This window comes from Tenebrio molitor, chromosome 5, assembly GCF_963966145.1.
Source record: "Tenebrio molitor chromosome 5, icTenMoli1.1, whole genome shotgun sequence".
NCBI lineage: Eukaryota > Metazoa > Arthropoda > Insecta > Coleoptera > Tenebrionidae > Tenebrio > Tenebrio molitor.
The window spans coordinates 7,206,648-7,227,152 of record NC_091050.1 but is presented as its reverse complement, the minus strand read 5'-3'; the positions used below and the strand labels follow the sequence as shown (position 1 = coordinate 7,227,152).

At 34.4% G+C, this 20,505-nt stretch overlaps 2 protein-coding genes across 4 annotated transcripts; both read right to left on the bottom strand.

Moving 5' to 3' along the window:
* Positions 1 to 926: 926 nt before the first annotated feature.
* LOC138130270 (putative gustatory receptor 28a) lies at positions 927 to 3,526 on the bottom strand. The gene is made up of 6 exons (XM_069046707.1): positions 3,176 to 3,526; positions 2,792 to 3,134; positions 2,343 to 2,740; positions 1,825 to 1,893; positions 1,682 to 1,771; positions 927 to 1,071 (listed from the first exon to the last, which is right to left on the bottom strand). Exons 1-6 carry the CDS (start codon positions 3,524 to 3,526, stop codon positions 958 to 960), a joined length of 1,365 nt encoding a protein of 454 aa, XP_068902808.1. The 3' UTR covers positions 927 to 957.
* Positions 3,527 to 5,181: 1,655 nt separating this feature from the next.
* per (period) lies at positions 5,182 to 19,869 on the bottom strand. Of its 3 annotated transcripts, none has more exons than XM_069046929.1 (22): positions 19,623 to 19,869; positions 11,221 to 11,334; positions 11,089 to 11,169; positions 10,860 to 11,035; positions 10,704 to 10,811; positions 10,235 to 10,377; positions 9,919 to 10,126; positions 9,651 to 9,866; positions 9,420 to 9,605; positions 9,197 to 9,360; positions 9,025 to 9,144; positions 8,780 to 8,944; positions 8,300 to 8,541; positions 8,082 to 8,246; positions 7,696 to 8,026; positions 7,449 to 7,641; positions 7,090 to 7,397; positions 6,820 to 6,939; positions 6,229 to 6,393; positions 5,977 to 6,138; positions 5,544 to 5,678; positions 5,182 to 5,481 (listed from the first exon to the last, which is right to left on the bottom strand). In XM_069046929.1, exons 2-22 carry the CDS (start codon positions 11,304 to 11,306, stop codon positions 5,395 to 5,397), a joined length of 3,561 nt encoding a protein of 1,186 aa, XP_068903030.1. In that variant the 5' UTR covers positions 11,307 to 11,334; positions 19,623 to 19,869; the 3' UTR covers positions 5,182 to 5,394. The 3 variants fall into 3 exon arrangements, with proteins under 3 accessions (XP_068903030.1, XP_068903031.1, XP_068903032.1); XM_069046930.1 differs by having other exon boundaries at positions 8,798 to 8,944; XM_069046931.1 differs by lacking the exon at positions 6,820 to 6,939 and having other exon boundaries at positions 19,623 to 19,868.
* Between the last annotated feature and the right edge of the window lie 636 nt (positions 19,870 to 20,505).

Below are 20,505 nucleotides of genomic sequence, written 5' to 3'. Positions count from 1 at the left end.
ATGGGACCGGCGGAAGGACGCACTTTCACATCCGACTCGTCTATACAGGATGGCGTCGTTAATAAGCCCCTCCCGGGAGCGCTTATGATTTCCAAATTTAATATTTGGTTAGGCGAGATTAAAACTTTTGTCCCAAAATGAAATTATATCAAAGTGAATCATCAAAATTATCGTCATCTTTAAGTTTTGCAAGAGTTGATGCACATCTTTCCTTAACTTAAATTAGTTTCGCAGTGGAGCAAAGACGGTGCCGGCGAAGATAAAGAATCATTAGTGCAAATAAAGAATCGTCCATGGAATTACCGACGGAAGAGCAAAGTTGCGTCGCAGACGCTCAAAACTTATTTACAAACTGTTAGATATTTAAATCTAGGCGGCCATAGATAATAACTTTAAGTGTGATACGGTTAGAGCAACTAATTTCAATATTATCAGTGGACTCCAGACTTTGGGATCGCTCTGGATATCACGTGTGCCCCCAACTTATACATAATAACTAAAACTAAGTCTTGGCCACCCCGGAGTAAGTCATAAATCACGGGGTTATTTTAGTTGGGCCGTTTTAGTCCAACGCTAATATTTGGTTATTAAAGTGGCCAACTTTAAAACAATTTCGAGTGTCAACTTGCCAATTACTCTCCGAAACTGAGGCGAAATATTAATTACGAGTTCGATGAATATTCAATCTGGACGGCAAGGGGTTTCGTATTTCAGTTAGCGTTATCCAGTTATATTTTCAAATTTCAACAAAGAATCAGAGAATGCGGGATGATATGGAAATAACATTATTCTCATCTCTGTGACAAAATAACACAACACCCAGTTTTGCTCACACACTTTATTACACTCAGTATTCTACTTCTAGTTTCATTATGTATATTTAACAAAAGTATTATATACACGGCACCGTTGACAAACACAAAACATCACGACCAAATGAATGTGGTAAAGTCTTATTTAATAACCTTCGGTGGCGTTCGGATATTCAGGAACTGTTGAATTTGGCTTCAAGAAATCAGAATTATTAAATTGTATTAAAATGACTAGATACGTCGTTACGCCAGCCACAATCTGAAAAACAAACATAATTTCAACGAGGGAAAAACACGTATAAATTTGCCGCCGGGAACGTGAAAGCTAATTTAAAAATAAAAAAATGTTTCCCTGTAATTGCAGATTTGCGTTTATGGTTCAACGATCACAAAAACAGTCTTCACTTCAAATATTTTTCGTACTAGTGGACGATTTATAGTCACCTGATGGTGACTTAACTGTGTCCTTTTGTATATCAAGGCCGCGAAATGATTCTTTAACGTACCGAGAGAAAAATTGTCACCGAGGCCGCTTGATGACAATCTCTCTTGTTAAAGGATTTTGCGGCCAAGATTTTTTGTGCAACCGAAAATTTGTAATTATTATAAAATAAACAAGTATTATTTACTTCACTGTCATTTTGTAAATAATCGTGAAAGTGTGGGAAGAGAATTGTACGCGAAGTCCTGGTTTCGCGTACGGTTGCACAAAAACATTTATTTTTCTTAACCAAATTTTAAAGATAACATTATTGATCAATGTTTCAATCAATATTTTAATGGTAAATTAATTTAAGCACTATTTTAATTTTAGAATGACTGACCAATGATCGATGAAACCTTATTAATGGAGCAATCTGCGAACTTACCGTGTACAGTAAAGTGTAATCAAGCGGAAATAAACCACATACTGTGAAATAGAGTCGATTGTGATACATTTGTAGGGAATATATTTCAATCTGAAATTGCCCTCAAGGTAAATTTATTAAAATATCATCAGCGTATGCATTACCGTATCTTGAAGATTGGTATTCGTGGTATTATTCCTTATTTTGTGCAAGATTCTAGGGCACGTATTTGCCTGAAATAGGTTACGGTAGGATTAATTAATCTTATACATACTTCATTATCTAACGAAATATTATTTACCACCCCGTCTGCGTACTTCAATTCGATTAACACAATAATAAATATTTACTCTCTTTGTTGCGTTAGTTATAAAACCAAAACAATTTACGATAAAGCCACTTTGTCAATTTAATTTTACGTCGGAAGTATAAATTTTGATAATCATTCCACTTTTTACGCAAGCTCCACCGAAAAATCGGACCTCGCATTATTGCCCATGTTTAACAACATTAAAATTTAATACGGCGTTATTAAAAGCCCCGATCAAACGAAAAATCACAACCCACTAAGTTTCAATAGTGCTTGTATTTTTTGCTGCCTTTAATATCAGCCAGATCGCATGAAAATTTTCAATTAAATTGCATGCCTCGATACGTAAATAATTAATAAACGTTCTCTTACTTCCTCGCAAGTTTCGCTGGTGATCCATACAATGGCCATTACCTCGCAGGCATTGGAAAAAGCCCAAAACGTAAAAAAGTAATCCAGCTGAGATTTGTCGTCTTTTGCCGTCGAAGCTTGGTTAAAATTAATAGCGACCAGAAACAGAGCCGTCACGATGCTAATGAAAGCAACAGTGATCCTCAAGAGTTGTTGCACGCAAAACGCGTAGTTAATCATGTGGGCCGTATCGGTTAATTTTATGTGGAGGGCCGCCACTTGGTCCACTATGAAAACGGGGTCCGAAATTGCCATCATGCTTTTTGGGACTTTATTGCCCGACCCAAACAATTCCTTCCTTTCTTTTTTCTTGTTACTGCTGATGGTCGTAATTTCCTCATCAGTCCATCCTTCGATAACTGAGATTCAAATGATCGTAATCTAAGTGATTCACAATGTTTTGTGCTTACCGCTGTGCGTCTTCGTTTCTTGAACGAGTGTTTCCAAATATTCATTCAACAATTTGTATCTGATCCTCAATATGTTCAAGTAATGACAATATTGCAACTCCATCAGCAGGTTGATGAAGTACGGCAGTATTATTGTTAAAAAGGTGATTGAGAAAGAATACAGTTGAGTTCCGTATCGAAGAGATGCGAAGAATACACAGTTCATAGTCAACATGGACACAATCAAGAACAGAGTTATCAAATGCATTATGATATTGATATATAAATTTCTGTAAAAGTATTTTTCAAATACTGATAAATCATTGTGTGGGGGGCTTACTTGTAAGGAACCCAAACAGCCAAACTGCGAAATGAAACATCAACTTCTTCGATATTCTTGAAAACCTCTATTATCTTTAAGGCAAATATACATCCGAAAATGACAGCACAGCACGAGAGCAAACTAGAAAAAATCTCTTGGAAATATCTCAAGCTTTGCGTTAAATTGGCATTCTTGAAGTCTAATAGATCAAAAATGGCGTGGTAAATCAGACTACCCAAGAGTAATGCAACCAAAACTATATTTCTAAGGAACGGCAACCACGCAAACTTAAACACTTTCTTTCCATTTTCTATTCTTATCAAAGAATAAGGAGCCAATCCGAAAAGGGTGCACAAGTAAAACAGGGGATGAATGGCGGAGTACACGTCACAAGGATTCTTAAAAAATCTGTAGAACCTTTTGAGGAACGTCATGTCGAACCTTCAACTAAAACCAAAATGAGGTGAGTATTGGAAGTTAATGGAATGAATCGATAATTACTTAATGTTATTGGATGAAATTTTGTAATTATGATGTTACAGTTGGCAGTATTTTTGTCAGGTTGCTATGGACAAATGTCCTACTTTTATTGTTTATCGGTAATTTATCGAATGAACTCACATGTATTAACAAGATGACAGTTCTACCAACAACAACAACAACGACAAAGGAAAACAATTTTTTATGAGCATCAAAAAATGTTGTGAAGATGGTACTTTTCACTATATCATACATAAATTAAAGGTAAATGTTATTAAAAACAGTGGGTTTTGAGTACATTGAATACAGGGTTGTTATAAATGTTTTTAACATCTAGTTGGCGTAGCGGCGCACCTAAGTAAAGCGCGCAGCCATCTACGATGTTAGAAACATTTATAATAACCCTGTAGTAATTGTGGTCTTAAGCTTAAACAACTCTATTACCTTGGAACGTATTATTAGATGTGAGGGGAGGCTTTCAGGGAGAAATTGATGGAGTAGAGTTCGTTAAGCCGGTTCTAATCATTTATTGAAATAATTGTAAAATTCGGAAAGACTGGCAAATTAATGAAGTTTTGAGGTCTGACATGGGGCAATAACATAAAAGACTGTTGGTGAAAATCCCTGAAAGCAAGCCATCTCAAATAGAGAGAACTGTTTAAACTGTCGCTGAATTTGCAATTGAAATCAAGTCAATTGAACACCATTTCTATTCAAAATAAACCTTTTCAATGCTCCAAATGTTCGTCTTCTTTCACTATTGCTTCTCACATTACCAGGACATGCCACTATATCAACGCGCTTATCCAACACAATTCAAATTAAGAGACACATAAATCTCGCTCGTTTGCCCTACAAAAACTTTTACTGCCAAGATTGAACGATTAAATAAGTTTCTATGCAAAATTTAATCGTTGCCAACAACGGTCCAAACGGCTAAGGTTCAAATTGATTTTAAAGACTGTACGAGTATGAAAATATAAAAACGGCAGCTCTTGAAAAATTATGTTCAGCATTACAAATTCTCAAATTTGTCACCAACGTCTATGACTATGTATTAGAAAAGAATGTTTCCTCAAAAATGTCCAGGATAAAATGATTGCTGAAAACTTAAAATTTATATGTATAAAGACTTAATTGGAGGCATAAATCTTATACTAATTGCATCTGGAATGAGAAATAAATTCTTAACATTTTATTCTATACTGAGCGCTCTCCGTACGAGATAAATCGTCACCTACGAGTCGCAGCTGCGTCTGAATTTGCAAGTTATCTGGCTTTAGTACTTAACCGTGATTATTTCTACAGTTCTTTACAATCGAAATTGGTCTTAATGGTAGATATTATTGGCTTAAAAGCCTTAAGTACTTTGTACTCGAGCCATTACTCTGGAGAGCTTTTTAATCAATTTCATGACAATTATGCAGCGCAGATCTTAAAGGTTTATGTAAAGCAACCAATTTAACTAATTTGATCTCTTTCTAGTCTCTGCAACTCGGAAAATTTATATGAGAGAGCGCTTGGAAAATTAATTACAAATGTTTTATTAGCAAAAATTGGTGATTTTATTGGCTGGTGGGGTGGATTGGAAATGAGAGTGTTTTTTTTTTCTAAATATTTATATTCTTACGAGTAGATAGACTTAAATACAAGTGTCGTTATCTAAATTTTAGAAAAAAAAGTGTAAAAAGTCTCTTGTGTAAACACTACAACATCAAAATCTGCAACTGCAATAGTAATACAAAAATAAGAATAATGCAAACGTGCATATTTGGTAACTTTATAAAAATAGTAACATTTTCATTGATCATTTAGGAATAGTTTACGACTTGTTCGGAGACGGTAGCGGAGCATTTTCTTCGTAGAACATCATCATCACCGCATTCTGCGATCTCCTCTTTTTCTTAAGCTGCAATAACACATTTTATGGTAAATCAGAGAGCGAACAAAACGACGACGGCAGAAAATTACTTTTGACGAGTTGGTACTAATTTCATCCCCACTGCTGCTTGACGTAATTCCTTCCTCCAACGTTAATTTCGTCGATAATCCCTCTAATTCCATTTCGATATAAAGCTGGTTTAATTGGTCGTTCACCAGCATCGGCTGCAATCACAATTTTTATTGGTCCATATCATTTACTCGTTGCGCCGGGTTAATATCGAAATTTTATGTTTGTTGTTATGAGCTCAAAGGGCATATAATAATATCTCTTTCATTATCACGTAAATTAAATTAATGGCCAATCCCAGATTTGTATCTCGCCCACGTAGAGCCTAGTTTCACGATTTATGACGTTCATGTTAGACCAAATTAAAAATTTATATCTCGACCACAAGTACTTTTCAAATCGCGAGGCCGGTCGAATAGCAGATACACAAAAATAAATGAATTAAAATCGAACCTGATCAATTTTCTTCAAAGCGTGAAGATCCGCCTCGAGAATGTCGTCCAACCCTTTCACTGTCATCTGATATTTGTAAATAATATCAGGCGTGACAGAGACGGTTTCTAACCACGGCGGATCTCTTTTCCTTACGGGAAAACTTTTGCGGGTCCTTGAGGCCTTAAAGTAAGATTCAACAGTTATCTCATTTCAAAACATGTATTTTTTTTTAAAGCACGAGTGTGACGGACAAGTGAAACGTTAACTTACCTCGTTAGATTGAGATGTTTTATTTTCAGAGCCATTAGCATCATCATTTGATCCAGATCCGTAATCGGTTTTTAAAAATGAAGAATATGACGATGAAAAACAGCTTTCATCGTCAATAACGTGAGTATCACGAAAAATGGGACTTCGCTGGTTTAAATTGTTCATCTGGAAGTATTAAAAAATCGTTGAAAACTTCAGCACATTAAAAAGTGTCGGAACAGTTATACAAATGATTTTTTTCAAAATGGATTAAACTGATGTTACAAAAGCACTAAGTTATTACTGAATGTTAATGTAGGTAACGTTAATAAAGTTTGTACTTTATGTATACTCACGTGAATGGTCGGATCATTTATCTCAAACCGCATGGGTCACAACAAAGATGTGTTAGCAAAATGGTAACATCAATGTGAACGAAATTCGAATATTTTAATTTGTTTAAAAGTTGCATATAAGATGTAAATGTTTATTAACAGATTAAAAGAGAAAATGTAAGAAGTTCCAGTTGAGAATGTAAGAAATCTGACAGCGAGAAAACTTCTAAAGATGATTATATAACATGCAAACACAAACAGAATGTGTGTTCTTAACCTTTGGGTTCAACTGAAAATTCTCCATATGTGTCTCTCCATCAGGAGGACTGACCAACGGGGAATCTGGCGAACAGACTGACTGAAGCGTCAAATCCTTGCGAGAACATTCAGACATTGCCTGGAAAAAAAACAAAACCAAAAATCCCCAAACCCAAATGCATCTACATTACGGTACAAAATTCTGAAATTGTATTTAGTGCAGTTTAGTCAACTTTAAAAGCAAGCATTACTCATCAGTTGTTGTCAAAAGTTTTGCAAAAGTACTAACCTTGTTGGCGACGCTGGCTGAGGCGATGGACCCCAAAGCGCTTCCTGGCTCCGCTTTGACCGAGGTGGCTTGAGACGCTGGCCTCTGGAACTGTGGAACCGAACCGCCGCTGTGGGGACTAGGTTTGTGGTCAACTATAGTGTCGACGTTGGCCTGGAGGTTTGCGGTGTTGTTCTGGCACAAATCCGGATTCACCGTAGCCAAAGAAGGACCTACAGGAATCGGAAGTACAGGGAGCGGGGAACAAATGATGGGAGGAGCGGGAAATATCGGGTTGTAATTGTAGATCATTCCCGGCATGTATTGAACTAAAACTTCACATTTCATCACCGTTCAAGACGCCATGTTTTCACTGTTACCGTGATATCTGGACTGGGCCAGGAAATCATTGTCTCCAAAGTTTCTTTGCTGAGTGGGCACGTAATAAACAGGAAACATCCCTGTGGCGAGTCCACCCAGTGAATTGGCATTGGAGCTCACGTTCCTAGTTTCAGTGTTGTTCATCGGTGTCACAGTCACAGAAAATGGCGGCCACAAATTCACGTCGTTCAGCTAAAAAAAATAATTTTATTAGAACGAAAAGAATTTGCTTAATCGGTGACTGACCCTTTGCTGGTTGCTATTTTCATTATTAGCATTCACTTGTTGATTCTGCAGAGGTTTCAGTCGTGGGGCTTCATTATTTTCATTGTTATTGAGGCGACCCGTTTGATGTTTGTGTTTGGAAATTTTATGACTTTCGCCTTCCCAGGAGTGAGATACGCTACGCTTGATCCCATGGCCTTGAGCAAGATACTCGTTCTTGTCCATATTAGTTTTATCACCGATGTTGGCTTTGTCGAGCTTATGGTGCGACTTTTTGCTTTCCCGGTCTCTAGTTACCGACCTCTGTTCTCTGTGACGCTTAATCATAATCTTTTCCATATCTTCATTATGTCTGTAAAACATTTACATCAAAAACCAACGCTTAATTAATTCACCTACGTTATTACTTGTACAAAACCGCTTCCGTCAGATGCGGAGGTTTGTAAGAATCGTTAGACGTATTAGTAGCACTTGTAGTGGCACTTTCCATGTTGGGATTACTGACAGAACTGAGATTTCCTGCACTTCCACTACCAGACGCTCCACTGTTTCCAACTGGAGAAAGACATTTCCTGAAAACAAAAAAATTAGAGAATGTTTATAAATAAAATCATAAGATGCTCACTGATTGTTGGCACAATCTGGTACAGCAGACATAATTTTTCCTTCGGGGTCGGTATCATTTGAAGCACTAGGCCGTTCGCTACTTTCATCAGACACAGTTGTTTTTGGTTTACTTTGAAAAAATCTTTCTATATTTTCATTGTAATTTAGTTGATTGTAACTTGGAGGAGTTTCAGATGAAGACTTGCTGTCGTAGTAGTCATGATGCGGAGATATCTCCCCCAACATCACAGAATCTCGTTCCTGAAATTTAAATAATGTATAATCTTCCGTTGTAAAGTATACCTAAATAAAATCTATTTCAAGTTGCCACAACCTCTGTTATTAATTGTTAATAAAAATAGGTTACGGCGTAGGTTCCACCTTACTAATAACTAGAATTTATTTAACTATGTTAGTGTCAAAATAATTACTAAAATAAGAAATAGTTAATCACCAGTGCCCAAAGCGTGTTAAAACTGATAAAAAGTAGGGCACTTACCATTCGTCTGAGACTTACCGAGATGGTGGGATCGGAATCTTGAGGTAAGTCTAATTGTAAATTAGATTTGTTGACTTCATCCATGAGATATTCCATAAAATTTGCAAGATCTTTGCATCTCCTAGACACTTCATGTTTTGCAGCTTCAGACGGCCTTGACAACTCCTGCAAAATAACAAAATAAATATTTCTTTTATATAACGAAGGTCGCAAAATCATTAGTAATGCCAATCCGTGTTTGTCACCTTGTTCAATAGTAGTAAGATTTCACCTTGAATTAGTTTACTTTCTTTCAAAACTTCTTCGGGAATCAGTTTCTTCTCATCGCTTTTATTTTGGTCAAAAATATCGGGATTTCTTGGACCCTGAACAGAACAATTTTAATTACGGAATATTTAGAATAAGATTTTACAGTACCTGTAGTACTCTATGGAGGCCAGTCACAAATTCTAATCGTCTAGACCAGGGATTAACAAAACTAGACCACTCGGTTTCTATCATTACAAAACCGCCATTTTGTACCGCAAACCTATAAGGTTTGCTACGAAAAACTGATCCAGCTATTTGGCACATTGTCATAACTAAAAGCGAAAAATTAGAAGTTACTTCCAATAAACACGATCAGTTCCTAGTATCATACCTGATTCGTACATCTCTTTTAAAAATGACATATCTTCCGGGTGGTAAAAATCAAAAATAGATTTTCCTACCATATCTTGAGGCAAAAAGCCGAAATTAGTGACTACATCGGGATCTACATGACTAAAAGTACATGAGGCAGTGTGTCTCATGCCAAATTTGCCAAACTTGACTCTTTCTTCAGGAACTGGAAAAAACTGTTAACTCCAGTCTACTTTCGATTCTCAACTACCTTTATAGGAAGAGTACACCGGGGTTGCTACAACCACCAAGAACATTCCACCGTTCGTATCAAGATATTTCTTTGAATCTGGAGTATCACTTATATGTCTAAAGGTTACAGTCAGTTGAAATGCTTGATACGATACTGCTTTTTCGACAACCCCAAACCCAGACGATTTTAGACCTCTGTATTTGCGAAGACACACGTATAGACAATTTTTTATATCTACAACAAGTACGTGAGTACACTTCAGTACAAGGTATTCTCAATTTTGTACCTTTGTACGTTCCTTGAGAATCCACTAATGGTAAAGCGATACCGGTTGTAACTTGACTAGAAAAAGTTTCCCTATCTTTGGGATGGACAAAATCAATGAACGATCTTCCTAACCACATGTCCTTAGGAAAACCCAATACTGCTGTTAAACTTGGAGTCGTGTATAACACAACGCCATCATACATTGAAATTATACAACAGAAGCCGTCCTGAAAATAATATTCCAATGCATCTCGGTCATTTGATATGTGTGATTCGCTGTGATTTATGTATTTACAACGTATTGAATTATTTTAATCGGAGTGTGTCTACCTTACCTCTGGTTGACATGAAGATACTTTGTTCTTTTCTGCCGAAGCTTCCATTGTAACGTTAAACATGTCCAATGGACTGTCATTTTCTACTTGTTGACTCTGTTGATCAGTCCACGACATTTCTTTATCTGGGGGCGGTATCTCCGCTGACATATGCAAAAAGGACATACCACAGGCAATGTGTTACACCTAAATCTTTACACCAAGCTCAAACGCATACACCCGAAATGTTTTGTGTTAGGAAGTTATAACCCTTGAAGTTATGGCAAAAGCATAAAAATTAAACAAAAGTGAGTTGTTAGTAGTTCTGTTAGGGACACAACATAAAGTGTATATGAATGTTATTCAAAAAAGGACAACAAATTTGATTGCAAGTTGGTTTTAATAGAACAAAGTAAATGGTAAAAAATTAATTATTTGTTAGTTTTGGCACGTGATAAGAAATTTATAAGCAATATTTCATAACTATTACCTGTGACTGGCACCACTGGCGATAAGGTAGCAGGAGGTTCATTTATTTCAACGAGTTCAGTTACAGGAATTGCTGTTTCAGCGACAGGTACAGGCAGTACTTCCACACCTAGAAAGAATTCCATTGCAAAGAGGTCTTCACTGGAGATGGACTTACCCATAGCTTGTTCGGTACTATCCTCTTTTAAAATAATACAAGTGTTTCTATTGTCTGAGGGTGTAGTTGCAGTAGCCGAAGTAACGTTACCTCCGTTGGTACTAGAACTGGCAGATTTGAGTTTTTTCTTTTTGTGTTCTTTGTTACGCTTTGGAGGTTGGAACCCAATTTCACCACTAGAAATATCTCTCAGTTGCAATTGTCAAAATTTGAACTCGCATTTATGTACCTTTCATCCGGGTTAGTTGTTCCACAATAACCGCTACTTCTACTAGAGTTACTTCCGCTATGTCTAGACTTAGAACTAGCGCTAAAAGACACCAGTTAAAAACCACACGATAAACTATTACTCTTTTCGTACCTTCTTTGTGAATTACTGTTGCTGCAACTGTTTGAATATCCAGAATCGGAAATTTTTGTATTTGTAGTTCCAGATTCTGATTCCATAATTTGTTCAACGTTTAACAACTATTATCTACAACACGAATAGAAAAAATATATGTTGTAAAAACTGAACGTTGTGAACAAAGATACACGTAGTTAATTAATCACAAATTAATTAACTGAATTTCAATGAGAATGAGTTTATAATGTCGATCATGAATAGGTTAATCGGAAACAACTTTACGGTAAATCATGTGGTAATGAATGCATCTATAGTGGAGCTATTAGAATGGCAAGAAACAATCTTACAATTAGGTACATTTAGCAATCGAGTTCATGGTTAAACACGAGCAAACAACTTCAAATATTATTAAATTAATTAAATAAACTGAAACGAAACATCAATCACAGTATGAAATTCCTTCATATTTATCTTTAATTTTTTAAATAAGATCTATAAATTTCTCTGGGAAGGTCTAGTATTACTTATAGTGGTTTTGATATGACGAGAAAGTAGATAGGTGTGCGCATTATCTGCGACAAGAAAAAAAAATTATGTCAATGCTGAAGAAACATCTTCATGAAAAGGTTATAGTTTCAAGAAAACATGAAGTTCCATTTGAAACACGTGAGTCATTCAGTTTTACGCTACACGTGATTTTAAAGACAAAAATAAAATAATTTCTGGTATTGCACAATGATTTTATTTTGAAACTACAGTTTTTAAATTTGATAAAAATATAAATGCTAATTGGCGTATGACAAATTAAGAAGTTTAATTAGCAGTTAATACTAATCAATCACTCAAATCAAGTGTACTTAATTATATCCTGCTCCCAATAATTGATAATTACCATTTGTTGCATCGTGTAATAATGTTAGATTATTAATAGCGCTGTTAAAAAGAAGTTTGAGGTAAGATTGAAGACATGGTTAATTAGTAGGTAAACAGAAGAAAAATATCCTGATGCCATATTGCGTTTTAAAGTAATTTTATTGATTTGACTGGGTTTCCGAGCACGGTTACGTGAACGTGAAGGTAAGAATAGACTGATTGAACAGGAAAGGCTTATAATTTCATTGGCTTGTCAAATATATATAAACCCGTGGGCAATGATTGTTCTTGGACTATTATCCAGCTCCTGTCAATTAGAACCAATTAAAGCTTAGTATTTCATTGTTCTAAAAATATGTCAGAAAAATACCAAAATAAATCGTCTTGATAACAATGGCGCTTCTTTGAACATGGCTTTGACTGGACACTCAGGAATATTATTTTTTATGACTAATATCGATATCATTTTAATATTATAGGTTACTTAACATGACCTTGTCACGAGCAATCCACCTGCTTTTTAAATACAGTTCTAATTTGGACTTCATTCATATAATTAAGTTTGTTACATAAGGGATTTAAGTTGTAGCAAGTATTTTATATAACGCAGTTTAACGAGAAGACCAAGATATTAAGGGTATTTTTTTTACATGATGATGCAACGTGATCTTCCTATTCTTCCATCTCCACCACTGTTGTAGTTTAATTAGACAAGTAAAATATCTAGGAATTCTAGCTCTTTCAATTTATACGTTTACTTTATGCTGAACGAATTAATCTACGTGAAAATAAAAGATTCATGCGTCTCATCTTTTGGCATAGATTACGCTTTAATATTCCACCAATTGGTGGCGCATTGGAGAATAGCGGAAAGAGTTTAACGGCAGTAGGGGTCAGAAGTTATATTTCTCGAAAGGTTTTTTCATACTTTATCTAATAACGAGAGCAGTTTTTAAACATCCATGGCTTAAGGGATAGGATTAGGTACGAAATTAAGTAAATTCGACAATAAATTCATTCTTAGGGCTAGTTTATAGAAAGAGAATATTTAATTGGAATTAAATTTTAATGCGTGAATCGGAAACTTCCATTGGTTCAATCTGATCACGTGTTCAGTTAATCTCGCATTTGATTACGATTAAGTTAATTTCGCTTCTGTAAACTGGTCCTTAATGTTATGAACGAATTTGAATATCCTTTGGTTACCTGCAAATATCTTGTGAAATTCATTTTGAGAATTTAATTTGAGGAGATATTTTTATTTGTACTAAAATTTTTTGAAATTATTTTTCTTTTAATCGGCCGATTCAAAAACTGCTTTCACTATTGGGTACAGGATAAAAGTCATTTGAAAAAAAAAGTTATTTGACCCAATCATACATATTGTTTATTTTTACTGCAATTTTTTTTTTCATCTTCAGTAATGTCGCTATTTGTATCACTGCTATCAGACATGTTTGCAGTAGTACAATCCTCAATGCTAAACTAAACGCATCAGAAATCTTCATTAATTTTCTTTATTTACATCATTTATCTTTTTTTTTTTAAATGAACAGTTTTACTTGTAGGAAATTGTAACAACTTGTCAACTTCCGATCCCTTTTCTGTTTGTTGCGGTAGGTTGCAACAATAGTCAACTGACCCGAAGGATTCCATTGTTCGCACGCTAAATATACCGAAGTGAGTGCAAGATCTGGACTAATTAAACAATATACTATTTCACCGTACTGCAATTTCATGTTAGCCGTGTCGTAACAGGAAATCCCATGCACGACAACGTGCCGCCTAATACATAGTCTTATTGGGCAAAGGACATCGGCTCTGCTAATGCCAATAGCAACGTTGTTATGTGAACTGGTACTTCGTCTTTACGTGACACATTTCAGAACAAAAACTAACACTCAATTTTATACCCAAGAAAAAAGAATTATTTATAGTCTGCCCTCTAGCATTCACCTTTCGCCTCAGTTACATGGTATTTAGAGGATCACCTTAACACAGTTGCTATTTTTACGAAGCGGTCATTTCTTACTTTAGCATTGTTGCTAGCTATATTTTATGGTTTGACGCTTTTCAGAGAGAATATTTTTGGATTCGTGCAACAAGTGACATTGTTTTTATTGCGTGTTGTATTGTGAAATTTATAGGTATGCGGTGGTGGAAATACCGAGTGACTATAAATGAATGAAAATTATTTTGTTATGTTGGTAACACATTTGAAATCTTTAGTTGGCGACATCGTTGGCATGACACACGTAATTTTTAAAATTGAAACAAACGTCAAAAAAATCTAAATCGACAATGTACTTCGTGACTTAACCTAACCTAAATAGAAAGGACTGACAGATAATGCACGACAAGACTTGCACTACCAACTGCATCAGTGTTGCCAATCCACTATTTTCTTTCAATCATTTATAGTCACTCGGTATATTAAAATGAAATGTATGCCACCTTTTTATGTACATGTGATACAGTAACCAATAAAATATCTACTGTTAAAATAAAGTTGTCAAACTTGGTAGTCCGCTTGTGTATTCACGTTGTCATGAACGTGCAAAATGCTGGAGGTGGAAAGAGTAATATTATTTATGTAACGATCCATTAAGTAGCTATTATTTAGAGAATTAAGTGGGTATTTATATTTAGGGGGAAAATACATCCACAGGGTTAGAATCAACATTTAGGGGTTTTTAAAGCTAACTGATTTTTTTCTTAAGAGAAAATTCCAATACAATTATTATACGAGTACATCGATTTATTTATTTAGAGTTATAATAGATACAAGTAATCAAAAAAGTAAAAAACGGGAGGTGTTCGGTCGAATGGTTTTTGATATTGAAAAGAAAAATTTGTTAATTATCTGTGTTGTTTGGGGCGTGTTATAATACCGAGCGATCATTTAAAAAATAAATCGAGTTTGCTTTGGAGCCTATGCTATAGCATGGGTTGCCGTAGGTAACACGCCGACTTATTTTTTAATTGATCGCACCGTATTAAAAACCTAGAAGGATAAACTAATTGTTCCTGTGAAAAAATGTTTTTTAACGGGCTGTCTATTTTCTGGTTACCCAATGACAGTGGCCATGAAATAATAGTTTTTGTAAAATCAGCGCAAAACATAATGGGCCGTATGATTTCCCTTTCATTAATGTTAAAGAACGTCGTTAAATTGTTTTGTCTCTGTCTAACATAGTGCTTGGCAAATACTCTCACTTTGACTAATCAATTATTTAACTAATGAAAGGCTTAACGAATGGGAAATCATACGGCCCTGTGTTTTTAGAATAAAGATTTTTCGCCTTTATTTACTATGAAATCTGGACACTCCTGTCGTTATTGACAGTCACTTGACAATTCTTTTTTGTATAATTCTGAAATATTTTTTGTTAATTAAAATGTGCTCCAATGACGAAAGGGTCGATAAGATATTGATATATGATGAGTCAGATTCTTAAATTTAAAAAAAATACTGTCAATTACTGCCATTTTAAAATTTTTATCATTGTGAGTTTTATGAGGGATGTCCAAACGATACTAAAGTTTAAAATTATTCATGTTTTTGGATCAAGTTATAAATGAAAAACGTATTATTACTGGCTGCATTTAAATTTCGTTAGGGTCGGAATGTTATGTGAATCAGTCTCTATGTTTTTAATTAGTTGATCAAACACTGAAATGTAGCTTTTAGTTATAATTTTTGTATCAATTATCCATGAAGGAACACTTTTACATTAAAGTCGTAGTTTCTCTTAATTAAATATGTTTTAGTACAAGTTTCCTAGTAATAATTGGCAGTAATCCCATAAGACCTAAGGTTTATCGGTTATGTTATGAGAATTTCTTGCATAGTAACAAGATCAAGTACGTCTAGGATTCCATATTTTTATTTTAATCAAAAGCAGAAATTATTTCTCGTTAAAAATTCTGTTCTTCTAAAGAGTGAAGGTTGCTGTAAATTAATATCTTGTATAATTAGATAATTGTGTTACTAATATGATAACTACCACCTACCATACATAAAACGTAAGTTTTTTCCAATTCAACCTAAGAATTATGTAGTTAGTTAATTTCTCAAAAAACAAAAGATCAGAAAAGATCGCATTCTTGTGAAGATTAAAGATGTAAAATATTTTATTGGTAAGTAAAATATAATACTTTGTTTCTTATTCTTTTGCTTCTTTTGTTCACGACGTAGCATAACCATGTGATTGACTACTTAATGTACGATTTTTTTGCAGAAATAAATAATGCATTAAACGTATCACTTTGATGATAAATAATCCTATTATAAAATAATAGGATATGTAGTACCTACCTAATAATTTCAAAAAGTAAAACACTGCATTCTATATTTTAAATTTTACAAACATATAGTTTATATTATTAAATTGTTAAATAGAAATGTCACAAATAGGTAGGTACAATAATTTTAAGTGGTAACAGAACTCGTTAAGTATAACATAATTATTGTTAAATAACATTTTTGCAAATTTTTTGCAAATTTTTAATTCCACGAGCGGTTTGCCATCTCTGTATTAATTGAAAACGTCGACCGTGAAAAAAATAATGAATTAAGCAGTGAGAAGTAAAAAGTTGTTAGGTTCGTAATTCTTTCCATTAGTTTTTCGTAACTGCAACTGAAAAAAAGCGATTAAATAATGCCATCGTTCAGTTGTCGTCTTGCCGTTGTCGGTGATTTGTGTTAATTTGCGGAAGCAATAATAACTGTAATATGTACATAGTCAAAATGGCACATCTTACAAATAATAAATTAACCGATATTTTGCTCGCATGTGGACAAGCCGGTCAAAACGCGATCCAAGCCCGACACATTTATTAAGAGCAGTTTCCTTCCTAATCCTCGAATAATTAACATTCGTACAATTGTGAGAATAGTTCAGCATCTCCGACACAAGATCGTGGTGTACAACGTCCTCGTCGTGGACGGAGGAAGATATTTTGAAGATCAGCCATCAGGTATGTACCAGTTCTAGAAGCCTTGCACGACATTTCACAAAGTACTGTTTGGCAAATAACCATTAAAGATGTGCAAAAAGTTCAGTGATTCCAGTCTGGTATTTTCCACGCAGACAGGAATTTTGCTAATGGATTTTAGCACAAGAAAATGATGAATTAAAAAATCAAACTTTTTAAATAATGTAATTTATTCACTCGAGAAGGTGTGTTTAATGTGCATAACAATAGATAAGCACTTTGACAAATACCTGCAACAATGCGAAAACAGTGGTGGTGGGCATTTTGAACATTTATGTTTTATTTATGTTGCAATGTTTTTTATTTAGAGCAACCAAGAATTAATTTTTTTGTTCGACACTGTCAGAAATTGAGAATTTTCCCCTGTGTGAATGGATTTTCATAAATGTCACATCTTGTCAAAACGAAATGTCAAGCTTATTTTAAAGATTTTAAGCGATTTGGAGCCTTTAAGGGGCTCGTCGAACAAAAAAACGTTGTATTCAACTCGTTCGTGTGTAAATTGTGTGTAAACTACTATTTTTTTTTAAATACATAGTGTCATTATAATTGTCATTTTGAATTTCGAAACAGCCTTTTTTTCACCCTACATAAAAAAACCAGTATCGAAGTAGTACCTATATTAAAGAACAAGTTTTATAAGGGTTGATTTGGCGCACGAGTCCCAGGTGTAGAAAACGAGACGAGACGAGACGAGACGAAATATTGATAAAAAAATTTCTTAGAGATCCATTAAACCACGAGCGCTTTAACAGATAGCCATAAACGACTCCAACTTGAATACAATAGTAGACCTGTTAGAGACGCAAATTCGAAAAAATCGTTTCGACATCGTATATTGGTTACTATAGATGCCAAAAAATATGCCAGCATATACCTAATAAAATTTGTCAAGAAATGTATTTCAAATTTTTGTGGGTTTGATTTGTGCTATTTTAATTCAAAATTGCAAAAAATAGCGTATAATATATGTACGTAGTAAAATGAGTGCTTTCTTCACACGTCGTATTGTCCAACGAGGCTTGCCGAGTGAAAAGTGATTAGTGAAAAAAACGTAGCAGAGCTTGTTAAATGAAACGTTTTTTCTATTATTTTTTTACGAAAAAGCGTTACAAACTGATTTAAAATTTGAAATAAATTAGCTATCAAAATGTATATACGCCTATGGGTAAGGGTGAAAATTTTCTGTTGTGATGGAAAAGGAGTTTTGTCAAAAAATTTACCTACATTGTTATAGAAAAAAATTAAATAATTAAAATCTTAATTCTCATGGTTACAAAAAAATAGAGACTAGTTATTCAAACAAAACGATTCGTTTAGTAAAAATTGGGGGGCAAGAAATCTTGGAAAACTTTTGCGAATTTTACAAAATGTTATAGAGAAAAAGTTTCATAAATTGGAGATATCTTTCACTGGTCAAAATCAACACACATGTTTCAGATACACCCTGTATACTATTTTTTCTAATTTGCATCTTTACCACAGTAATTATAACATAAAAATGGGTTTCGAAAAGGAGTTCTTTTCGATATCGGTTTCAGGAACATTAACTTAAATTTTTAATATTGGCAGTGACTGATATAAAAAAAATAGTGAGTAGTGGCATAGTGGCTACGTGATTATTTGACACTTTAAATTCAAAACTTGAATTGTTCGTCCAGTTACCAGTGTTACCAACCAATATTTGCCACAATAATGTTCCTAGTATTATGTTTTGAACTTTTTTAAATTTAAAATGGGGACAAAATAGAAAAAAACTGTATTGCACGTGTTTCCTCGCTGCGCTCGTCGTGCTCTAAAAAACGCGTGCGACAAAATGATGTCTTATAAAACTTGTATAATAAATTACTATTATTTAATTTCCTAATAAACTAAATGGAATCGACATGTTTTCACTTTTACTTTACGTTCATTTTTTGTGGGTTTATTCTTTTTATTAAACACAATAACGCTTTTATGGACGGATGAGCCAATTACTGGAAAATTTTCGACGATTTTTATAACGCTTCAGGACAATTTTTCCTCAAAAAGTTACTAAACTTATTGGTTGTTCTTGACGAGTTTTATTACCACTTAAAATTATTGTACCCATTTCTGATACACCCGGTATATATTTTAAGCTTACAAAAATATAAATAGGTAAGGTAATATAAAATAACTCCAAAAGTTTACTCTTGATCTAAAACTACGAAACATACCTAATATTACACATTACAAAGTAGGTACTTAAAAATAATCATAATTTCTATTGGGAAACATTTTAGGCATTTGCTTTAACCTTCATAAATTTCAGATTCATTAAGCATTTTGTGAGATTTACCAACATAGAAACAGATACACTTTAACACATGTGAATGCACAAATTGTTATCCTTTTACTGTGTATCTACTACAACTGAATTTATATTGCTTCCAATTAAGTTTATTCAATGAAAACAATAAATCAATCGCACACAATATTTCATTTTATAAAAGACAAATCGCAACAAAATATTTGTAAATTTCACATTAAAGACACAATTTCACATAAAATATCTAAGTACTTACGAAAAAACTGTAATGTTACAATGGCAAACATTATTTTTGGAGAAAAAATTGAGCCTTTCACTATGAACCGCGTTACTTGATAGCGACAAAATTAATTCGCATTACCGTGAGCTTGGTTGAAACTTTACTGGCGCAACATTTTCCTTCGGCTGGCTGACAGAACGAGACAATTACGATTACACGTTGCATGTGCGAAAAGGAAAGAAAGTGATACCAAGAAGGCACGCAACCGACAACTACTCACGCTCTCGGCAACGTGAGCTGTCTTTCCCTGGAGCAAGCCTGCATTACTATCCTTTGTCCTCACTCCAACGCTGATTTTGGACGGATGCAGCTACCACACCACGCACTCACGTCGCATAATTTTCGCAAAGTAACATTACAAAACCCAAATTTAATTGATTGTCGGACTTTTTTTTAAATAAACGTGACTCAATAAGTTTGAAATTTAAATCGCTTGGTCGGGAAAAAATTACCGACGCAACATTAGGCTTTTCTTGTCACCATGAAACAAGAGTTGTAAAATCGGTGCTTCTAAAACTTACCTTTATTTCAAAATGGTAATACCGTGGTAGCTCCAAGGTTTTGTTTTAAAAAATGCAGTACGTTTTGAAGCTTGGCGTGTGATGATTTAGGTGTTCTAAGTTCTCCTAGAAGTTGAAGGAGCTACCATTCAGATAGCACAACCGCAAGAAATCGTACCTTTGGTTTGGACATTTCTGTCACATATGTATTTATGCCAAATCATCAAAGTGATAGACTAACACGTAATGACGTATTCATATGATTGTATGAATGAGCAAAATGGTACTTATAAGAAATTTCTTATTTTGACACCTTCTGAGGAGTCCTGGAATAAGTACCTCAACGACAATTTATCTAA

Bases quoted from the DNA above. Each gene is read 5' to 3' on its own strand.
- per (XM_069046929.1), bottom strand. From the start codon at position 11,306: ATGGAATCAGAATCTGGAACTACAAATACAAAAATTTCCGATTCTGGA. The intron at 6,394-6,819 runs GTTAAGAACACA...TAATACTTCCAG, and splicing joins ATTTTCAGTTGAACCCAAAG to ATGAACAATTTAAACCAGCG. The intron at 5,679-5,976 runs GTTCGATTTTAA...TTGTGATTGCAG, and splicing joins CTTTGAAGAAAATTGATCAG to CCGATGCTGGTGAACGACCA.
- LOC138130270 (XM_069046707.1), bottom strand. From the start codon at position 3,526: ATGACGTTCCTCAAAAGGTTCTACAGATTTTTTAAGAATCCTTGTGAC. The intron at 3,135-3,175 runs GTTTTCAAGAAT...TTCATTTCGCAG, and splicing joins TTGCCTTAAAGATAATAGAG to TTTGGCTGTTTGGGTTCCTT. The intron at 1,072-1,681 runs GTAAGTTCGCAG...TTTGTTTTTCAG, and splicing joins ATTACACTTTACTGTACACG to ATTGTGGCTGGCGTAACGAC.